General features: G+C 37.8%; 1 protein-coding gene across 2 annotated transcripts in view; it reads right to left on the bottom strand.

The window, feature by feature from the left end:
• The window catches only part of SCAF4 (SR-related CTD associated factor 4), a 61,983-nt gene that overhangs the window by 6,765 nt on the left and 33,959 nt on the right, over nt 1-21,259 (bottom strand). The window contains exons 10-19 of one of the 2 annotated variants that reach the window (XM_002707686.7): nt 17,956-18,120; nt 17,333-17,418; nt 16,453-16,643; nt 13,647-13,747; nt 13,100-13,213; nt 12,257-12,413; nt 11,022-11,179; nt 9,504-9,669; nt 9,328-9,414; nt 8,982-9,173 (exon numbers count right to left, since the gene is read on the bottom strand). In XM_002707686.7, the coding sequence (XP_002707732.3) occupies nt 8,982-9,173; nt 9,328-9,414; nt 9,504-9,669; nt 11,022-11,179; nt 12,257-12,413; nt 13,100-13,213; nt 13,647-13,747; nt 16,453-16,643; nt 17,333-17,418; nt 17,956-18,120 (1,417 nt within the window). The remainder of the gene's footprint in view (nt 1-8,981; nt 9,174-9,327; nt 9,415-9,503; nt 9,670-11,021; nt 11,180-12,256; nt 12,414-13,099; nt 13,214-13,646; nt 13,748-16,452; nt 16,644-17,332; nt 17,419-17,955; nt 18,121-21,259) is intronic. The other variant, XM_005201117.5, reaches the window with a different exon arrangement.

Raw genomic sequence — 21,259 nt, 5'->3', positions numbered from 1 at the left:
TTACTGTGGTGGAGACCAGCTGAATGTGTTAGTTGTATTCTTTCACAGATGATGTAAATTTAAGTTGGATTTTTTTTTTTTTTTTTTAAAGCAAGGATCTGCTATGTGAAGAAGGAAAGGGGGGAAAGCAAGGGGAGGAAGGGCAGAGGGAACATCTGAAAAGGCCAATCAGCAGAAAGGATGGTTCTTCTGCCTCTTCTCCACCAATCATCATGTCTTTCATTCTACCACAGCCAATGCCTCTGGGAAGTCCTGGACTTTTCATCAGAAGCAACTTCGTTACTTCAAAATTCTCATTTTCAAGTGCCCCAAACAACGGTCAATCCCACTAGGATCATGTTCCCCATGCCCGCAACGTCTTTCCTTTCCTCCTTACCTGTCTTGGGAGTCCATGGTTCTCCCTCACCATGCTGCTCAGAAATTGGTTTTAAATGCAACACTTCTACCTAATCTGCACCTGAAGACGGCTGGGCACCACCCCCAACATGCTGACTGGCCTCATTTTGTTTGTAACTACAACCACAAATTCTCCCTTAATCCTGGCCACCAATTCTAATTTCGTGAGTCAATTCACATTCATATGCTTCTAGGTATCTGTTTCAAATGTTCATTTTTCCTTAATTGTCTGCTCTTACCTGGTTGGTTTTATATAGCTTTTGAGAGGTAAAATTCATATAGCCTACAATTCACCCATGTAAAGGGTGTAGTTCAATGTTTTTAAATATATTCAGTTGGGCAACCATCAAAATAAATTTTAGAACAATTTTTATCATCTCAAAAAGAAACCCTGTATTCATTAACTACCATTCCCCATCTCCCCCCAACCTCCAGGCAACCATACATCCCATTTCCTGTCTCTATGGACTCGGCTATTCTGGACATTTCATGTAAGTGGAATCATACAATACACGACCCTCTGTGACTAGATTCTTTGACTTAGCGTATCCTTTCAAGGCCCATCCAAAGTACTTCATTTCATAACCAAGTAATGTTAAATGGAAATAAGTTTTATTTATCCTAGTTGGTATAGCATTAAAAGAAGGCATTTATTAAGACTTTTTCATCCACCCACCTACCACCAAACCTACCCTTTACCTGCACCTGTATCCGTATTGCTCCTTCCGTCTGTGAACATCTGTTTGGAACATGTGTTCCAAAGGCTAAATGAAGCCCCACACTCAAACCCCAAATCTAGGCCCCCCTCTCATCTACCTAAGAATATCAACCTAGCAAATCTTTTTTGCTGCATCAAAAATTTCCCCTCTCCCGGGTTTTCCAGTAAGAACATGCTGGAGTTTTGTCTATCTTTTAGAAATAAAAACAAAAAAACCCTCCCTCACTGTGGATCTCCCTTCAGCTCTCACCCCCATTTTAATGTTCCCCCATATGGCACATCTCCTCAGAGTAGGATGTCCAGAATTACTGTACCATTGCCTCCTCTCTCTCATTCTCTCCTATATATATATATATATATATATATATACCCCCACACACACTTATACAGGCTTTTGAACCCATCACTCCAATAAAACCACGTTTCCCAAAGTCACCCAGAAGCTTTCATTTTGCTAAATCCAGTTGGCAAGTCTCAGCGCTCTTTGACCCAACAATGGCCTCTGGTGGTTGCCGCCTCCCTCCTCCCTAGGAACTTTTCTTTACTCAGCTTCCAGAGTACCTCCCTCTACTGTTTCCTAGCTCCCTGGCTGCGCCTTTGCTGGATGGAACAGCACAGGACAGTGGCTAAAAGCATGGGTGTTGGAACGAGGGTACCTTGAATTCTAGGCACTGCCACTTGGAGCTGTGACCTTGGGCAGGTTATTTCATCTCTTTATGCCTCTTACACTCTATCTACAAAATGGGGATAACTGTGTCGACTTCAAAGAATTGTAAGGCTTAAATGATTGATATACACAAACTCTTAGTTCTCCATACTGTATTTTCAACTGCTAAGTGCTGCAGTATTCCTGGGCTCATCCCTCGCACTACATCCCCTCCCTAGGTAATTTCACGACTGGTGGCTGTAAATGTCGTTTATATTTGCTGACAACACCAGAACTTATCTTTACCAGATGTTTAGCTGACATCTGCACCTAAATGTCAAAACATCCAACATATTTAACTTGACATCCTCACCCTAAACCCACACCTCTTTGAGATTTTCCCATTTCAGGAATGGCGATTACACTACCAAATGCTCAGGTTAAAAAAAAAAAACAACAAAACGTAGTCATTCTTGGCTCTTCTCTCACGTATGTAAGTTAGGAGAGTCACTTTGAAGGCTCTATCTTCATCCAAAATAGTCCCCTCATTCCACTCTTACCAACTCTTGCAGTTTGCTTTCTCCAGAACTGCCATATACAATCCTTTGAAAAATGGAAACTAGTTCACAACAGTGTTCAAACCTACACTTCCTGTTGCACTCCTGACTGACCCTTGGTAACTAGCTCTGAACTCATCACGGCTGCTCTTATGTTCACCTTGTTCCAGCCCTACAGCCCTCTGTAGTTTGTTCTCAGTCCAGGCTCCCCTTCTGTCTTCTCTAAATGAGATGTTCTTCCTCTGTATCTACACGACTCTTTCCTCTTATTATTTCTCTCTATATTACCTCCTCAGAAGCCTTCTCCAGCCATTTTATTCAAAACAGTACACTTTACACGACATTCCTCCAATCCCATTCTCTGCTTTACTCTCTTCACAGGAATATCTTCATGTGAAATTATTAGTTTACTTATTTATCTAAGTCCCTGCTAGAATGTAAGCTCCAGGAAGACAGGCCTTCTCTTGTCATTCAGGTATCTCTAGTACCCAGAACACTGCCTGGTCCACAGTAGGTATTGGGAGTAAACATGTAGAACATATGAATGTATGGTGGTGGCATAAACCGACAACTAAACTCATAGACAAGATACCTCTCAGGGGGCAAAAACAGTCTCTCCCCAGGGTGGTCTCTTTCCTTACCTATGAAGACCTGAAATTTATTTTGAGAAAAGCTGCAATGTTCTTTCACAACCTCCTTTTCCGCTCCCAGTTGCAGTTCCACCTTTTTTGATTCCAAAAGAATGCCACTGTGGCACTGTGCATGAACCTAATTCGAAATCTGTTCACACAAGGAAAAAGATATACCAGCCACTCTTATCTCTCCCATCAACGCCCTGAGAGCCTCTAGGCATACAGATATATGGTTGTTGAACCATTGAAAGCTGTCTTTTTTCTTTTAAACTACAGACCTTCAGGAAATTGAAATAATAGTACAACCCAAACATGTATTTCCTTTGCCTAGATTCACCAATTAATAACAATTAGGGCATAATTATTCTGAAGAGACTCCCAGGTGATTCTTCTAGCAGGTACTGTGTTGGGAGCTGGGGAGAATGAAAAAAATGAGCTAGTTTTCAAAGAATGAGAGAGAGAGCACATGTTAGATTGCATTATACATTACTACACCAAAAAAAAAAAAAAAGGTATGTTAGCAAAAACTTAAAAGAAATTTGAGTTTCAGTAATATAGTGTAAGTACACTAAGCCGTATATCTATTTTTAGCATGGCATAGGACATGAAAACCCTAATTTTAAATGAAAAAAACAGAAACCATTATCTCTTAAAAATGACTTCTTGGTTTTTTTTTTTTGCAAAACAATCTACAATAAGGTTTGGTCAATTTTCCTATAGATCTTTTATAGTTGTTTTTTAGAATTTGAGTTTGTATACAGAGGCATAACAGGTGTGACTTGGAGTTAAGAGTTGTACTACTGGAGTCAAGAAGTCTGGGATATACTGGTAATCCATTACTGAATGAGATCATCCATAATTCTCAGTGTTATCTGGAAAAAATCTTACCTGCAATTCTTCATAGCATTATACTTGTCTACCAAAAATCAATCTAGAGCCCAGAGTTTCTGTCCCTCCTACCTTCCTTAGGCCCCAAAAGCTGTCAGGTTTCAATTAAAAAGAGACTCTTTAGGTTGGAGTTCTGCAGCCTAGAAGGTGCAGACAGAGATGGAGACAATGTGATAAGCACCTTTCACGTTTTTGTGCAAGACTTTGCCAAGGTTTTGTTTGAAGTGCTTCACCTTCTGAGAAAACACAGTATATTCATGTATAAATTCATACCCAAAGTAAGTATTTGTTGTGGATTGATCACTATTAGTCATTCATTGAACAATGTTTTTTATACAAAGTTGAAAGAAGCACTGTGATGAGTATTTTGGAAGCATTTCTAAGTATAAAACACTAGTGGAATAATAAAACGCAATATTTAGAGTACCAATTCAAATATGTTAAAGCTTTCAAAGAACACTTTTACAGGACAAAGGAACATTTGGTAGACCCCTCTAGGTTATAATTTAATATAACCAACATCACAACCAAGTCTACAATAAGAAAAAAATTAAAATGTAAGAAGTGTTTTAAAAATTAGACATTACCATTAAAAAAATATTGAGAATTTTCTTCAGAATTCCTTTAAATGTTATTCACACTATTAGATTGGTGCTCTAATGTTCTAATTTACAATATTAAAAATTATCAAAAAATCAAAATTCTGGGGAGAAAACTGTAAAGCTAAGTGAAATCACAACTTAAAATATCAATTTTAAAGCACAGTTGACCCTTGAAAAACAGATTTGAACTGTACAGACCCACTTACACAGACTGCTTTCCCAGTAAATACATACTACAGGGTATGTAGTTGGTTGAATCTACAGATGTGGGACCTCGGTTACTGAGGGCCAAGTATAAAATTAAAAGTGAATTTTCAACTGCACGGGAGTTGAAGCCCCTAATCCCAGCACTGTTCAAGAATCAAGTGGAATTACAGAAGTTGACAATAAAATTGTTCATCTTCAAGACAGTATTAAGGTCACAGCTATGGCATAAAAGCAAATATAACTGTTTAATTTACAAACCAATTTGGTCTACATAATTCTTGACGTGTTCAAATTATGGAAAATCAAATGCCAGGCAAGGAAGTGTGAAAAATCAAGCTCGAAATACATCATACTACTGTCTAGCAATTCAGCTTGTAGGCCACTGATCTGTGACTTGTGCTTTAAATCTTTGGTAACAAATATTATCAAAAAGAAGCAATCTAACACATACCCAATTCTTACTTATGAAGTTTACCATCATTTATAGCACTGTGACAAAACCGGGGAGAATCTCTGTATAATAATAATTAATGAATGTATGTACCTGACAAGAGAAGAGACTTTAATTTTGCACAATAGGAATGAGTCTGACTTAGCTTAATTTCTTCCTTGAAAAGATATTTTGGATATGCTGGTAACACAATAGATATGTAACACAAACAAACATTTTTTTGTGTATTTTTTTATTGTTTGGAACACCAAAGTAACCCAAATTTCACATTACAATGAAATTTTAAATAAGAATATGTTGTACATTGTATTAGAGATACATGTTATACATAAATTTGGAAAAGTAATAAATACATACACTTATACAGTAAAGAGAATGTACTGAATTGCTATCATCTTTAATATTCCTTCTCTTCTAAATGGTCAACAACTATAAATTATTAACTTTAATGAAATGACCACTGCTCTAGCAAGCTACTTGGGAGTGTGAGGTATTAAGCACAGATTCCTTTAAAATCAAGTAATGAATTATTATTGTGCATCAAATAGTTTTTACGTTTTCAGATTATCGGTTACTAAAACAATAAAAATCTCTAGAAGATGGAGGTGGTTCTCTACAAATCTGGTGGTGTGGGCTACTTCAGCCCAATTCCAGAGAGTCATCACTTCCAAACTAACACCTAAACTTAAGTCTGATCATTCAGAAAACTCTTTAAACCAAACCATCCTTAAAGCACCCCACTGCCTCCTTCATAACCAAGGCCCACAACAGAATTTTGGAAGATCTGTTGAACATTTTACTGGCCCCTCTAGTTTAAAAATATCATTGCCACATTTCAGAAATTAAGATCCAAGAACTCAGTTAACTCTCAAGGATATATTTACCTTTCATTTTAAGAAAACAATTTGAGTATCACTAATAGGATAAATACAGATACCATATCATGCTATTTAAATGAAATGCCATTACTATATAACCAATACACATTTTATCACTAAGCCATGATGGAACTTCTATATATGTGAACTTATCACCTGGTTTAATATACTGTAAAAATATCTGAGGCAACCATGCCAAGATACATACTTTCCTAAAAAAGCTACTTCTACTGCTGACAATTAGAACAATTTAAAATAAATTATAGGTACAGTAATATAATTTTAGAATTTCCAAGTATAAATACTCTTCTTTATTCTAAATATTGTCTATGATATTTCTTACCTGTAATAAGCACCCACTATTCACTGAGTGCCTACTTTGTGACAGGCCCCATGTCAGCTGTTTATATATGTTTATGTTAGTCCAACTGAATCACCCCAACACCCTGGTTTAACATTTTTATTTCTTGTCTCACAGATGAAGAAGCTGAAGTTTAAGTATCACCTCCTAGGCTTAAAATTTTCTGTATAGTGTCATGTTGGTTTTTATTATCTTAAGAGAAAACATTAGAGCACCAAGAGAAAACATGAAAGCATCTTAGCTCTAGTCTTCTGTTTCATGGTTGACATCAACAGTATCCAACCTACTTAATTGATCCTTTAGTACTACAATACTGCATGTGATTACTATATTCCTTTATCAAAATGATGGAATTGTGATCAGTCTTTTGGATAAATCCTCCTTTATTTGCATATACATTAAAAAGTCTCACTTCTATAAAAGGTCAAAATTCATGGGATACTCTTTTCAAGATTTCTAATCGAAGGGAAACAAGTATATTTTTTTCATGATTCAAATAAAACTACTGCATTTTACTTAAAAGTGCTTATTTTAACAAAACTGTTCTTATTTTTATGCTATATCAGATTTTAATGTTTCCAGATCTGGAACAACCTTTATTCCCTAAATTTTTTGTTTTAAAAGTTAAGGACAAAGATCATCGTCAGAGGTGAAGTATAAACAGCCCTACACTGAAAAGCATCCATCCATCCACTTACATAATAAATGTTCCTCTCTCATGGAGCTTCCAGTCTGGTGGGTAGGAGGAGATGGACATCTAAGCAGGTATGTTACATAACAAAAAATGCTAAGACATTTGATTATTTTTCTAGCACTGACTAGCTTTGATATGTTTTGTTTCACATGTTGGCTGAGAGTTTAAATTATACATTTCAGTAGTGATGAGAAATTAAGGGCAGAGTTTCCAAAGCCTAAATGTTAAATAAAAGGTAGGCTGTTTATTCTTATTTGTTTTTGGCTGTGCCATGTGGCTTGCAGGATCTTGGTTCCCAGCCCAGGGACTGAACCTAAGCCACGGCAGTGAAAGCCTGGAATCCTAACCATCAGGCCACCAGGGGAACTCCCTGGGTTATTTATTCTTGAAGGTTGTTCAAAAGTAGTGGTTATCAAAGTCTTAGAGATGATGAAATCTTTTCACTGATTTAATGAATTTACTAAACCCAGGAAAAAAGCACAAATGCAAGCAAACAGTCTCAGGTGATTAATATCTATGGACACCAGAGTAGGAAATTTCATTTCAGTGAGAATTCATAATCAGGGGCATGGGTGTGGGGTAAAGGAAAGAGGGTGATCAGAAAATTCTACCCAACTTAGATTCACTATGATTCTTGTATAATCATCTTATTACAAATATTGGGGGGGAGGGGGTTTTTAACAAAACTGAGATCCAAAGATACTGAGGTTTCCTGGCTCCCAGTCTACTACTGTTCCTTCTACTTTGACTTCCATCAGGGCATAGACCTCTTAAGCAACTTCCCCATCAAACAAATCATTTTGCATCATTACAATGACTACTGTACACTACTTGTGACAAATTTTAACCATAAATCCTCTTTTACTATTACTCAGTCTGTGTACTAAAATAAAAATCAAGTTTATTATTAACCTAACCTCAGTCTTGGAGAGGGCAGAAGACAGCATGCCATTTAAAAACAAATTAACTTTTATTATAAATGTAGTACATGCAACAAAGTAAAATTTCCAACAGTCCTGAAAACTGCAGGTGAAAAGTAAAAGTCCTACATCACAAACCAATGTCCCACAGCCCTATATCCCAGGAGTATAGGGCTCTTTCCTTAAAAAATCTAAGATTAGGAAAACAAACATTTGTGCACAAACACACACCTTTAAAAAATACAATGAGTTCACAGGATTGAAACATTACAATAGTAAGGATAAATTAACTACCCATTATCAGAATCAAGTGTTAATTATAGTTAGCAATACCACTTCAAATATAATAATTTGTTATTAACACTTGAAATAAGTATATGGCATATCATTTAAATTCAAGCAAGCAAGGGTAAGGCCTCTTAAAGATGTGAACAATCTAAACCACACTTTCTTGGACCTTAGAAGTTGAGTTGTGGGTAAAGAATACAACAGGTTAAGTCTTATAAGAAACTGAGGGGTCAGTGGGAAAGCACTGCCTCAGGCTGTGCAACTGTCACTCAGGTAACAAAGCCATTTTATTGCAATGTATCAAAGATAGTCTCTTTGCCAGCCTACAGAGAATGGTATCAAAGTCCAGGAATTTTAAATATATAAAAATTCATCCAGACAGAAAAAAAACCTATGTTGCTTAAAAAAAAAGTCTGTATCTTACTATGCCAGGATGTCTGGGGTTCTGTTAATCATGGACTATGTACCAATTCCTGTTCATAGAGATTAGTCTGATCACTTTTTTATACCAAATTAAGATGTGCAAATCCAAAGTTTTATTTAAGACAGAAACAAATAAGATTTCATTTTTGAGGCTGTCTCTTAAGGGTAGACTTGGTGAAGACCATGTACACATATTTAAAAGAAAGGTCTTCCTCCAAGGAAAATAGCCTCAGAGAATAATTTACCAAAATGAACACTGTTTCTAAAAAGCCTAACTTGGGAAGGGGAAAGAAAACTAATGATAAAAAAAATGAACTTACCAAGAAGTGAAACAGGCTGGGTTACAGGAGGGGTAGGCAGATTCGTGGGTGCAGCAGGTGGCACAGCAGAGCCATACATTTTCACACTGTCACCAGACTCGGCGTTTCCTCTAGCCCCAGACACCACTGTTGGAATGGGATTTCCAATAGATAAGTCTTTTGTAGTGTCTTCATTTATACCAGCGATAGTAGCTAAGGAATATAATTACATCAACATGTGAAGCTGAATAATTAATTATCACCCCGGTTAACATGCTTTTGCCATACTACAGAACCTATTACTGGTCCATTCTCCCTCCTACTCCCAACTCCAAGAGGACAAGTGACAAAGGAAAAACATGCTTACAGTTTGGGATGCTTATTGGTGGAGTGTGAGGAGGAGGAATGGATACTGGTGGAGTTATAGGAGGTGGGGGTCCAGGGGGAAGAAAACCTAGAATAAGAAAAACAATGCCAACTTAAGTTGTGTCACTTTATTTCAGGCTCTTAAAAGAGAGTATCTTCTCAAATAACTTAGTGTACCTGGTGGCAGATGCATTGGGTTGAATCCTGGGCGCAAAAACGGTGGCGGAGGTGGAGGAGGAGGAACACCAGGCCCAAAGCCTGGAGGTGGAATTCCCAAAGGAGGCGTGAAAGCAGGTGGCTGGAGAGCACCAACTACAGGAGGTCCTGGCTGATGTGGTGGGACCTAGAAAGAAAGAAAGGAAAATGAAGCCGCGTATCTAGCCACCCTCTCACTCATATAGTGGGTAGAGACAAAGAAAATACCTTGCTGAAAAAAACCAGTATCTCTAAATTGTGCTTATTATGTGAATACATTTATTAGATAACAGTGGTAATCTGTACCCACTCCAAAACAATGGAAACTACATACTTTTCCCCTTTTCTAAAAATTCTGGGCTGCTTGCTCCATGTGGCTTGCAGGATCTTTGTTCCCCCACCAGGGATTGAAGCTGCAACTCTGCAGTGGGAGCATGGAGTTCTAACCACTGAGCTACCAAGGAATTTCCAGAAATCAGTTTGCCCTATACTTATCAAAGCAAATACCACACTGTGATTCACCATCACCTACACTGGTGTTCTGCCAGAATATTGTTAAAAAAATGTCTCACGGTCAGGTCAATTAAGTTTGAGGAATACAACTCTAAGAAAAGCTACCAGGTAATTTGCACTTAACTGTGATTAAGATCACAGTTCCTGGGGTCAAACTGCCTGTTCCCCCTTTTAAGTCATTTTGTGACCCTGAGAAAGCGACTTACATTACACTCTGCAGACCTCAGTTTACTCATCTGTAAGATGAAAAAGTGCCAACCTCACATAATTATGGAGATTAGAGAATAAATAAATGTGGAGTGCTAATGCCTGACATTTAATACATACCCAACACTTTAGTTATTGCTTAAAAAAAAAAAAGTATCAATCTTAACAGATAAGTCAAGTTTCTTTAAGTGAGCGCTGACATACACTGAAACCTGCACTGGAAGTCATATCCAAAAGGTTGCGTAAGGAGTGCCAATTTGGGGAATCCATTTATAAAATGTCACCGCTAAGAATGTACCAAAGCATGTACTTTTCTCTTAACATTGAGGAAAATCAAGAAGCTAGGCAACCCAGCCCTGAGATAGCTTAGATTTACTTATTCAGTTTTAATGTGAGAAACTGAGGAAAGAAGGTACTGAAAGAAGAGAAAAATCTAGTGAATCACACATGAAAGTATGGATCAAGTACTTCTAATTCTTACCAACACATTAGTTACTTAGCTCTTAACATGTAGCAGGAAAATCACATTTCAAGTCAAAAAGTTTATGAGGTAATAAGATACTGAATAATCTGGGCAGATGTAAGGCAAAATGAAATTTACTCTGGTTTTTGAAAGCATTTATAAATATTAGGTCTGACATACCAATATATAAGAAATTAATACGCACGTGTATGTACTCACATCTTTTAGCTATGAATCTAGACATACATCACCAGTAAGATTTAGAAAGGTATCTTTTAGATGCTTGAAAGCTTCAACAATGCCCCAAGTACTCTTACCTGTGGAGGCGGTACTGTTATCGGTGCGGGAACAGGAATAGGAGGCACAGGCACAGGCAGAGGCTTAGGTGTGGGTGACACTGGCTCTGTGTGTGAGGTTTCAGCTCCTCCATTTTGAGCAACTTCGTTTTCATGCTTCTTGGGAATTCCCTTCCAATCTATGAAGAGTTAAAGAAATATAATCAGAAAGCTCTCTGATTTTAATATCATCAACATTAAAAAAAATCATTTCTGCGTTTAAAATTATAAACTGAAAATGTAAGCCTTTGTTACATACATACATACATACATATATACACAGATGTAATAGTTCTATTTATTATTATTCCCATTTTATGAGAGGAAAACAAAGTCACACACGCTTGGCAGAGGCAGAGATGGGATTCAACCCAGATACATCTGGCTCTTAAGTCTCTGTTCTTAACCACAATGGTGGAGGAGGATGTCTTTGGATCAAAGACCCTGGGAAGGAGGAGCAGAGTTCTTTTTATCCTGGACCAGAGACGCCCAGAACACCTAGAGCACAGACCTTCAACACCTGTCTGCCTGAACAGAAACGCCTAGCTCTATCCGTAAGTGAAGGCGCTGTGCACGCGCAGGGAGGAGGTGGTATGTGGGGCAAGTCCAGCTCTGCACTCCTGACTGAAGTTCTGTAATGTGTGAAATATTTACTCTATTTTGCCATGCCATCCTGTGCTCCTCTTTGTCCTGCTATCTCTCTTTCTCCAGGTCATGTCCCCACAGGCTGGCATTTTCCCCAATGAAAATTCCACTATCAACCTGGCATTTTTAATATCCAGGCTTCAAATAACTGCATCTCCTCATCTTACATGTTTACTTTTGATGGCTTCTCTGGACATTTAAACATTTTCAAAGAAATTATTATGAGGCAGTGGATCTTACTAACAATGTTCAGTTTAAGACTCATCTGATCTGTTAGTTTTTTACACTGAAAAAGTCTACTTAAGATCCACTTAATATTATAATGAATAATGAACCCCACAATCAGTAATTATTTGTGTCTGCATCTCTCCCACTAAATGTAAGTTGCATAAGGGCAAAGGCCACATTTGTCTTATTCACCATTGCTCCCTTAGTTTATAATGGAGAGACTAGCACCCACATAGTGGGTATTTGAAAAATCTCAAAAAACAGTTCCTAAGGCAAAGAATAAACATTTGTCATAGTACTACCAAGGAAATAAATACATTAAAAAAAATTAAATACTACTTTACCTGGATTAAGTGTATCACTGTCCAACATTCCTCCTTCACAGAAACTCTCCAGTTCTTCAGGCTTGACTTTGTCCCATGGAATATAAGTAACACCAAGTTCTACATCCCAATACTGCTTATAATCTGCTTTTATTCCTTTGTTTAGGGCCCAGGCAATCTAGTTCAACATTTGTTAAAATATAAAAAGGAAAGGAGAAGAATGTCATAAACTGTTTCCCATGATTCCAATCACTCAGACTTGGTCAGCAAGGGAACAATCTGGCCTGGCTACCCATGGGGCTCACTCAAAGCATCTTTGGCGCCAGGAATCTGGTTACCCTTTCATCCCACTCTTGTTTGTCCTAGAAGGAAATCTGACTGTCAATGACCTTCTTTCTCACTCTTCCAATCACCCCTACTCAGACAGCATAAAACTAAGAGAAAAGGGAAAATTTTATCAGGGACTGGCTGATTGGGCATAAGAAAGTAGGGAACACTTTTAAAAGTCTTGGGTACATCAGAATTATTCAACATTAGACAAAATCCTTTTGCAGTGAAATCCAAGTGTGGAACAGGGTTTTGGGACTTGAAGGAAACACTGACTCTGACCCCTCAGAGGAAGAACACCCATGTACCTATATCTTTCCCTCTATCTTTAGTGATTATTTTTCATAGTTCTGAGATGGCAAACTTAAAAAAAAAAAAAGACAAAATTCTACCATATACCTAGCGTTTAAAATTGTAACTCTTAGGAGATAACCTCTTAAAAAAAAGATGCACATGTAATAATACCCCAGTGTCCAAAACTACAGTTTTTTTATGTTACATTTTTTAAAAAATGAATTATAAATGATAAAACAGTACCTTTATGGATTTCTGGTTCACTTTGTAGTTCCCTCGGCTCAGTTTTTGCAGGGCACGATAGGCATCTTGCCTATGAACCATAACAATATAGGCACAACCTCTGGGAGGAATCATCTGCTCAAAAAGATTTAATATTATAAAACATGATAACAAAACCAAAAAGCAACAAGACATAATATTAAGCAGTCAGTTCCAACAACCTCAATTCCAATCCCCTACACACTCCAGAGCCCTGTGTTCTATAACTGGAGTTTAAAAAAATCTGAAAACTGGTGGCTCCAATTTAGTCTCAACTGCCAATCATCAACAATCTACAGCCCCAAGCTTTGTTATATAAAGTCATTTTTAGAAAAAGATTTTAGATTAAATTTGGTTATCCAAAAAATGTACTTAAATGCTAAACAAAAACTTAGAACAAACACCTCAACTCCAGCCACATCTTCTACAAACCTAGACCAATTTTAACTTAGGTCTCAAGTCCTTAATTTCACAAAATAACATTAACCACTTCTATCTACTGTGGTTAAGAAATTTAATAAATACTCACATTAATTGATTCAATTGGACCAAACTCTTCTAAAAGACTGGCAACATCCTGCTGAGTAGTCCTTTTGTCCAGCTGTCCCACCCAGAGTGTAGTACTACAAACTTAAAATAAAATTATAATCATAAAAATATACACATTCCATACTGAGCAGCTCTGTACTTTACATGAAAAAAATCATTACAGAAAACATGCATGAGTTACATTATGATATCCACAAGTTTAAGTATAAAGCACCATATGTGCTACGGCTCAATTGCTCAGTCCCGTACGACTCTTTTTGATCCCATGGACTGTTGCCCACCAGGCGCCTCTGTCTATGGAATTTCCCAGGCAGGAATACTGGAGTGGGTTGCCATTTCCTCCTCCAGCGGATCTTCATGACCCAGGTCTCTTGTGTCTCCTGAAACTACAGGCAGATTCTTTACCACTGAGCCACCTGGAAAGCCCAAAACCCCATATAAGTTTTAAAAATTCTAGAAAATTACAGTAGTACTTCCAGAAATGGAACCAGGATCAGATCAGATCAGATCCGTCACTCAGTTGTGTCTGACTCTTTGCGACCCCATGAATCGCAGCACGCCAGGCCTCCCTGTCCATCACCAACTCCCAGAGTTCACTGAGACTCACGTCCATCGAGTCAGTGATGCCATCCAGCTATCTCATTCTCTGTCGTCCCCTTCTCCTCTTGCCCCCAATCCCTCCCAGCATCAGAGTCTTTTCCAATGAGTCAACTCTTCGCCTGAGGTGGCCAAAGTACAGGAGTTTCAGCTTTAGCATCATTCCTTCCAAAGAAATCCCAGGGCTGATCTCCTTCAGAATGGACTGGCTGGATCTCCTTGCAGTCCAAGGGTCTTCTCAAGTCTCAAGAAGACTCTCAAGAGTCTTCTCCAACACCACAGTTCAAAAGCATCAATTCTTTGGCACTCAGCCTTCTTCACAGTCCAACTCTCACATCCATACATGACCACAGGAAAAACCACAGCCTTGACTAGACGAACCTCTGTTGGCAAAGTAATGTCTCTGCTTTTGAATATGCTATCTAGGTTGGACATAACTTTCCTTCCAAGGAGTAAGCATCTTTTAATTTCATGGCTGCAGTCACCATCTGTAGTGATTTTGGAGCCCAGAAAAATAAAGTCTGACACCGTTTCCACTGTTTCCCCATCTATTTCCCATGAAGTGGTGGTACCGGATGCCATGATCTTTGTTTTCGGAATGTTGAGCTTTAAGCCAACCTTTTCACTCTCCTCTTTCACTTTCATCAAGAGGCTTTTTTAGTTCCTCTTTCCTTTCTGCCATAAGGGTGGTGTCATCTGCATATCTGAGGTTATTGATATTTCTCCCGGCAATCTTGATTCCAGCTTGTGTTTCTTCCAGTCCAGCGTTTCTCATGATGTACTCTGCATATAAGTTAAGTAAGCAGGGTGACAATATACAGCCTTGACATACTCCTTTTCCTATTTGGAACCAGTCTGTTGTTCCATGTCCAGTTCTAACTGTTGCTTCCTGACCTGCATACAAATTTCTTAAGAGGCAAGTCAGGTGGTCTGGTATTCCCATCTCCTTCAGAATTTTCCACAGTTTATTGTGATGCACACAGTCAAAGGCTTTGGCAGTCAATAAAGCAGAAATAGATGTTTTTCTGGAATTCCCTTGCTTTTTCCATGATCCAGTGGATGTTAGCAATTTGATCTCTGGTTCCTCTGCCTTTTCTAAAACCAGCTTGAACATCAGGAAGTTCACGGTTCACATACTGCTGAAGCCGCCTGGCTTGGAGAATTTTGAGCATTACTTTACTAGCATGTGACCTACTACCCAGGTCAGTAGGTGCCCAATATGCTACTGGAGATCAGTGGAGAAATAACTCCAGAAAGAATGAAGGGATGGAGCCAAAGCAAAAAGAATACCCAGCTGTGGATGTGACTGGTGATAGAAGCAAGGTCTGATGCTGTAAAGATCAATACTGCATAGGAACCTGGAATGTCAGGTCCATGAATCAAGGTAAATTGGAAGTGGTCAAACAAGAGATGGCAAGAGTGAATGTCGACATTCTAGGAACCAGGATAGTGAAAGGTAAACCGATGAGGTGGGAAAAAACTGGTCTTTTGAAGACACATCTAAAGATTTCATCTATGTAAAGAGTCAGAGAAGCAGCATCTTGCCCAAGAATGCCCTTGGCAAGTGAACAAAGGAGTTAAAGCCTTGATCCCAAAGACCTTGATCACCAACCAATTCAGTGCTTTTGTTCACTGTAAGTAGCTGTCCCTTTTCAACTGTCGAGTGTAATGATTTTTGTTTCATGCTGTGTCCTAGATAATCAGCCCTGCAGAGTCAGAAGTTTTATATATGCCCAAGTCATATTATCAATTAAAATTTCATTAACAGCTATAGACTTATATCAAGAATATCTACTATATATTATTAAACATATTCTAAACACATCATGAAATTCAGGAGATAATGCAAGCTAACACACCCTATAAATTGTGTATCTTTATAAAGTAAGAGGGTATTAGTTGTTCTGGAGGAGCACCCCCACCTTTCCTCAGTGTGCAGAACTAGTTAACAACTATATTTTATACACTTGACTCAAGACACACTATTACATATCACTGTTAGTTTGGCTCACTTCTCGTTGCTGATTCACAGCCAGCTATAGGTACAAAAGCAAATCTAAAGGTATACGCCAGAGTACAAACAGACAAGACCCAAGAAAGCAGTATTTTCCTAAGTGGTTACAAAGCATTTAAAACTTATGAAATGAAAAAAAAAATGCAGGAAATGTGAATTATAAATGTTCACTTACCACTTGCGGTTTCTGCTTTGATCTGAGGAAGGCCTTTCTGTCGGCGTTCTCTTTCCTTTTCTCGATCTCGTCTTTCTTGGGATCGAGACCGAGGAGAATGTCGGCGTCTATCTCTGGACCTAGATCGAGAACGTCGATGCCGAGACCTTCGAGATCTAGAACCAGATCGAGATCGTCTCCTTTTCGGTGACCTAATATTTTCAGGACAAAGGAGAATGGATTAATATACGGAAATAAAGAAAACTTCAGCATGTGTTAATCGCAAGAAGAAAAAAATACAACTAGGGAATTTAATGTAAGATATGTAAGAATTTGTAAGATGTGTAAGAATTTGACAGTAGGGAATTCATTTTAAGGATTTTTAATATGCACAAAGTTAGAAAGCACATATATATTATAAACAAGTTTGCTAACTTATAAAAAAGTATCTCTCATCTTTGATACCTCTAGTATTATTTTAAATGACATCTTTGTAATGAAAAAGCTAATGTCATCACAGAGATATACTGTGATTGCTATTCTCTATCTTCTCAGAAAAGTCTTTTTTTCTGTAGCAATTAAAAATATGTGATCTGATTACAGTATTCCTTACTTTCTTTCCACTTTTTTTTTTTTGGCTTGATAAATTGGTAAAGGAACTTTGAATACATAAATCTTACAATTCCATGCATATCTGTAAACAGGCATTACAGAAACTCAGAGGGAAAAAATACTGGCTAAAATGACTTAGTTTTTTAAAACTAATATGTCTCCTGCCCCCATTCTACTCATGCATACAAACATACCAAGTGTTATTTTATTAATCCCATACATCTAAAAACAATTAAATACTAAGTCTCTCAAAACATGAACATCTGGATTAACATTTTCTATAAACTACCTGGATGCTGATCTAGATCTTGACTTTCTGTGATCAGATATGTGCCGCTTAGGCTCTTGAATACAAGGTTGTTCTACTTCCATTTCCTTTAAAAAGAAAAACAAAATACAAAACCCATCATTAAAGGAGAAAATGGAAATTATAAATAGAAAAAAAGAGGCCAAAAACTTACAAAATGCTAAATTACAAATCTCTTGCCCAGAAAGTTCTCTTATGATTACTTGAGACCTAATTACTAGCTTAATGATGACTGGGCATGAGTGGGAAAAGTTTTTTTCATATGGCTCACAAACAAAGAAGAAATACTTATCTACTTCTGGAAATTATTTTGTGAAAGTTAACATACTGTGTTAACAAACCATCACCTAAAGCAATGAATTAGACACTGTTTAAGCATTCCATACTCTATCTCAATCCTCATGAACCCTATGAAAATTTATAGTATTATTATGTCCGCTTCCTAAAAGAATAAGTTAGGTCACAGAAAAGGTGAATATATTCCCACAGTTAATAGTTTTTCTTCATATTCAAAACTGAAGATAGAAAGCCAACAAACAGTCAGGAATCTGCTTGTAAATCAAGGGAACCAAAAAATAACCAGCAACCGGAGAATGAAGCTTTACCTGATGTGCCTTCTGTGTAAGTGGCTCATTTTGTGCCTGAAAGGAAGTTTGGAAGGGCTGCTGCACAGGTGGAGTTGGAGGAATCACGGGCTGAGCCATGGGAGGAAACGGAGGTGTAGGAAGAAGGCCAAAGCCTGGCATCTGTCCATTAGGAGGAAGTGGAACCTTGTTTGTTTTAAAACAAAAAAAAATTGTATGAGTAGATTTTAAGTAACTGCTACCAAAAATAATTTTTAAAAAATTTTAGTTAACTTTATATAAAACTAAAACATCTTCAATAAATTTTGATCAAGGAAAAACTATGACATTCAACCATGACCAACAATTTCTACATATACAATTTTTATCCAAAGAAACTGCTTATATCCAAGAACACAGCTTAAAAATCCTACAACTCATTTTAAAATTAACACAAATGTCAGGTTTTATAATTTAAAAACATACCTTCATTTATAAAAACATACCTTCATTTATATGAGAAAGCAATGTGACAGACTAAACTTAAAATCAGAGGTACTCTACTGCAAATATTCTCTCTTCAACTTTAAAGGCAATTAAGCTTTAGGGGAGGAAAAGTATTTAGAAGCACTGACTTCTAAGTTTGTTTTAAGTTTTACTCCAAGGGGAATTTCAGCCAACATGCCTACGGCTGAATTTATTTAGGGTTTGAAATATCATTATAATAAGAGTACTATGTTCACAATCTAACAATTTTATACACTTAACATTCTAATGCCAATACAATTATACAATTATAGTGTAATATCACTATAATATAAAAAAGCAGTCTCTCTAAATTATTAATAAACTATCAATAATTGTTAAACATTTGGAATTAAGTTCATAGGTTTCATTTGTATTTTAAACAGGATGAGAAAATATTTTTTAAATTTCATCTATCAACAAGTCATAGAGTTTTGTCAAGAGAACACATTGGTCATAGCAAATACCCTCTTCCAACAAAACAAGAGAAGACTCTACATGGACATCACCAGATGGTCAACACTGAAATCAGACTGATTATATTCTTTGCAGCCAAAGATGGAGAAGCTCTATACAGTCAGCAAAAACCAGACCGGGAGCTGACTGTAGCTCAGATCATGAACTCCTTTATTACCAAATTCAGACTTAAATTGAAGAAAGAAGGGAAAATCACTAGACCATTCAGGTACGACCTAAATTAAATCAATCCCTAATGATTATACAGTGGAAGTGAGAAATAGATTTAAGCGACTAGATCTGATAGAGTGCCTGAGGAACTATGGACAGAGGTTCATGACATTGTACAGGAGACAGGTACCAAGACCATCCCCAAGAAAAAGAAATGCAAAAAGGCAAAATGGCTGTCTGAGGAGATCTTACAAATAGCTGTGAAAAGAAGAGAAGCAAAAAGCAAAGGAGAAAAGGAAAGATATACCCATTTAAATGCAGAGTTCCAAAGAATAGCAAGGAGAGATAAGAAAGCCTTCCTCAGTGATCAGTGCAAAGAAATAGAGGAAAACAATAGAATGGGAAAGAATAGAGATCTCTTCAAGAAAATTAAGAGGTACCAAGGGAATATTTCATGCAAAGATGGGCTCAATAAGGGACAGAAATCGTATGGACCTAACAGAAGCAGAAGATATTAAGAAGAGATGGCAAAAATACACAGAAGAACTGTACAAAAAAGATCTTCATGATCAGATAATCACGATACTGTGATCACTCACCTAGAGCCAGACATTCTGGAATGTGAAGTCAAGTGGGCCTTAGGAAGCATCACTACGAACAAAGCTAGTGGAGGTGATGGAATTCCAGTTGAGCTATTTCAAATCCTGAAAGATGATGCTGTGAAAGTGCTCAATATGCCAGCAAATTTGGAAAACTCAGCAGTGGCCACAGGACTGGAAAAGGTCAGTTTTCAATCCAATCCCAAAGAAAGGCAATGCCAAAGAATGCCCAAACTACCGCACAATTGCACTCATCTCACGTGCTAGTAAAGTAATGCTCAAAATTCTCCAAGCCAGGCTTCAGCAATACGTGAACTGTGAACTTCCTGATGTTCAAGCTGGTTTTAGAAAAGGCAGAGGAACCAGAGATCAAATTGCCAACATCTGCTGGATCATGGAAAAAGCAAGAGAGTTCCAGAAAAACATCTATTTCTGCTTTATTGACCATGCCAAAGCCTTTGACTGCGTGGATCACAATAAACTGGAAAATTCTGAAAGAGATGGGAATACCAGACCACCTGACCTGTCTCTTGAGAAATTTGTATGTAGGTCAGGAGGCAACAGTTAGAACTGGACATGGAACAACAGACAGGTTCCAAATAGGAAAAGGAGTATGTCAAGGCTGTATATTGTCACCCTGCTTATTGAACTTACATGCAGAGTACTTCATGAGAAACGCTGGGCTGGAGGAAGCACAAGCCGGACTCAAGATTGCCAGGAGAAACATCAATAACCTCAGATATGCAGATGACACCACCTTTATGGCAGAAAGTGAAGGGGAATTAAAGAGCCTCTTGATGAAAGTGAAAGAGGAGAGTGAAAAAGTTGGTTTAAGCTCAAGATTCAGAAAACTAAGATCATGGCATCTGGTCACATCACTTCATGGCAAATAGATGGGGAAACAGTGGCTGACTTTATTTTTTGGGGCTCCAGAATCACTGCAGATGGTGACTGCAGCCATGAAATTAAAAGACGCTTACTCCTTGGAAGGAAAGTTATGACCAACCTAGACAGCATATTAAAAAGTAGAGACATTACTTTGCCAACAAAGGTCCATCTAGTCAAGGCTATGGTTTTTCCAGTAGTCACGTATGGATGTGAGAGTTGGACTATGAAGAAAGCTAAGTGCCAAAGAACTGATGCTTTTGAACTGTGGTGTTGGAGAAGACTCTTGAGAGTCCCTTGGACTGCAAGGAGATCCAACCCATCCATCCTAAAGGAGATCAGTCCTGGGTGTTCATTGGAAGGACTGATGTTGAAGCTGGAACTCCCATACTCTGGCCACCTGATGCGAAGAACTGACTCATTTGAAAAGACCCTGATGCTGGGAAAGATTGAGGGCAGGAGGAGAAGGAGACGACAGAGGATGAGGTGGTTGGATGGCATCACCGACTCAAAAGACATGAGTTTGGATAAACTCCAGGAGTTGCCGATGGACAGGAAAGCCTGGCGTGCTGCAGTCCATGGGGTCACAAAGAGTCAGACACGACTGAGCGATTGAACTGAACTGATCAACAAGTCACTAAATCACAATGTCAGTTTCATATGACCAAATACAAGCATATCTCAAAATATGATGGATTTGATTGCAAACC

Source organism: Bos taurus, chromosome 1 (genome assembly GCF_002263795.3).
Source record: "Bos taurus isolate L1 Dominette 01449 registration number 42190680 breed Hereford chromosome 1, ARS-UCD2.0, whole genome shotgun sequence".
NCBI lineage: Eukaryota > Metazoa > Chordata > Mammalia > Artiodactyla > Bovidae > Bos > Bos taurus.
This window is presented reverse-complemented; position numbering and strand designations above follow the sequence as displayed.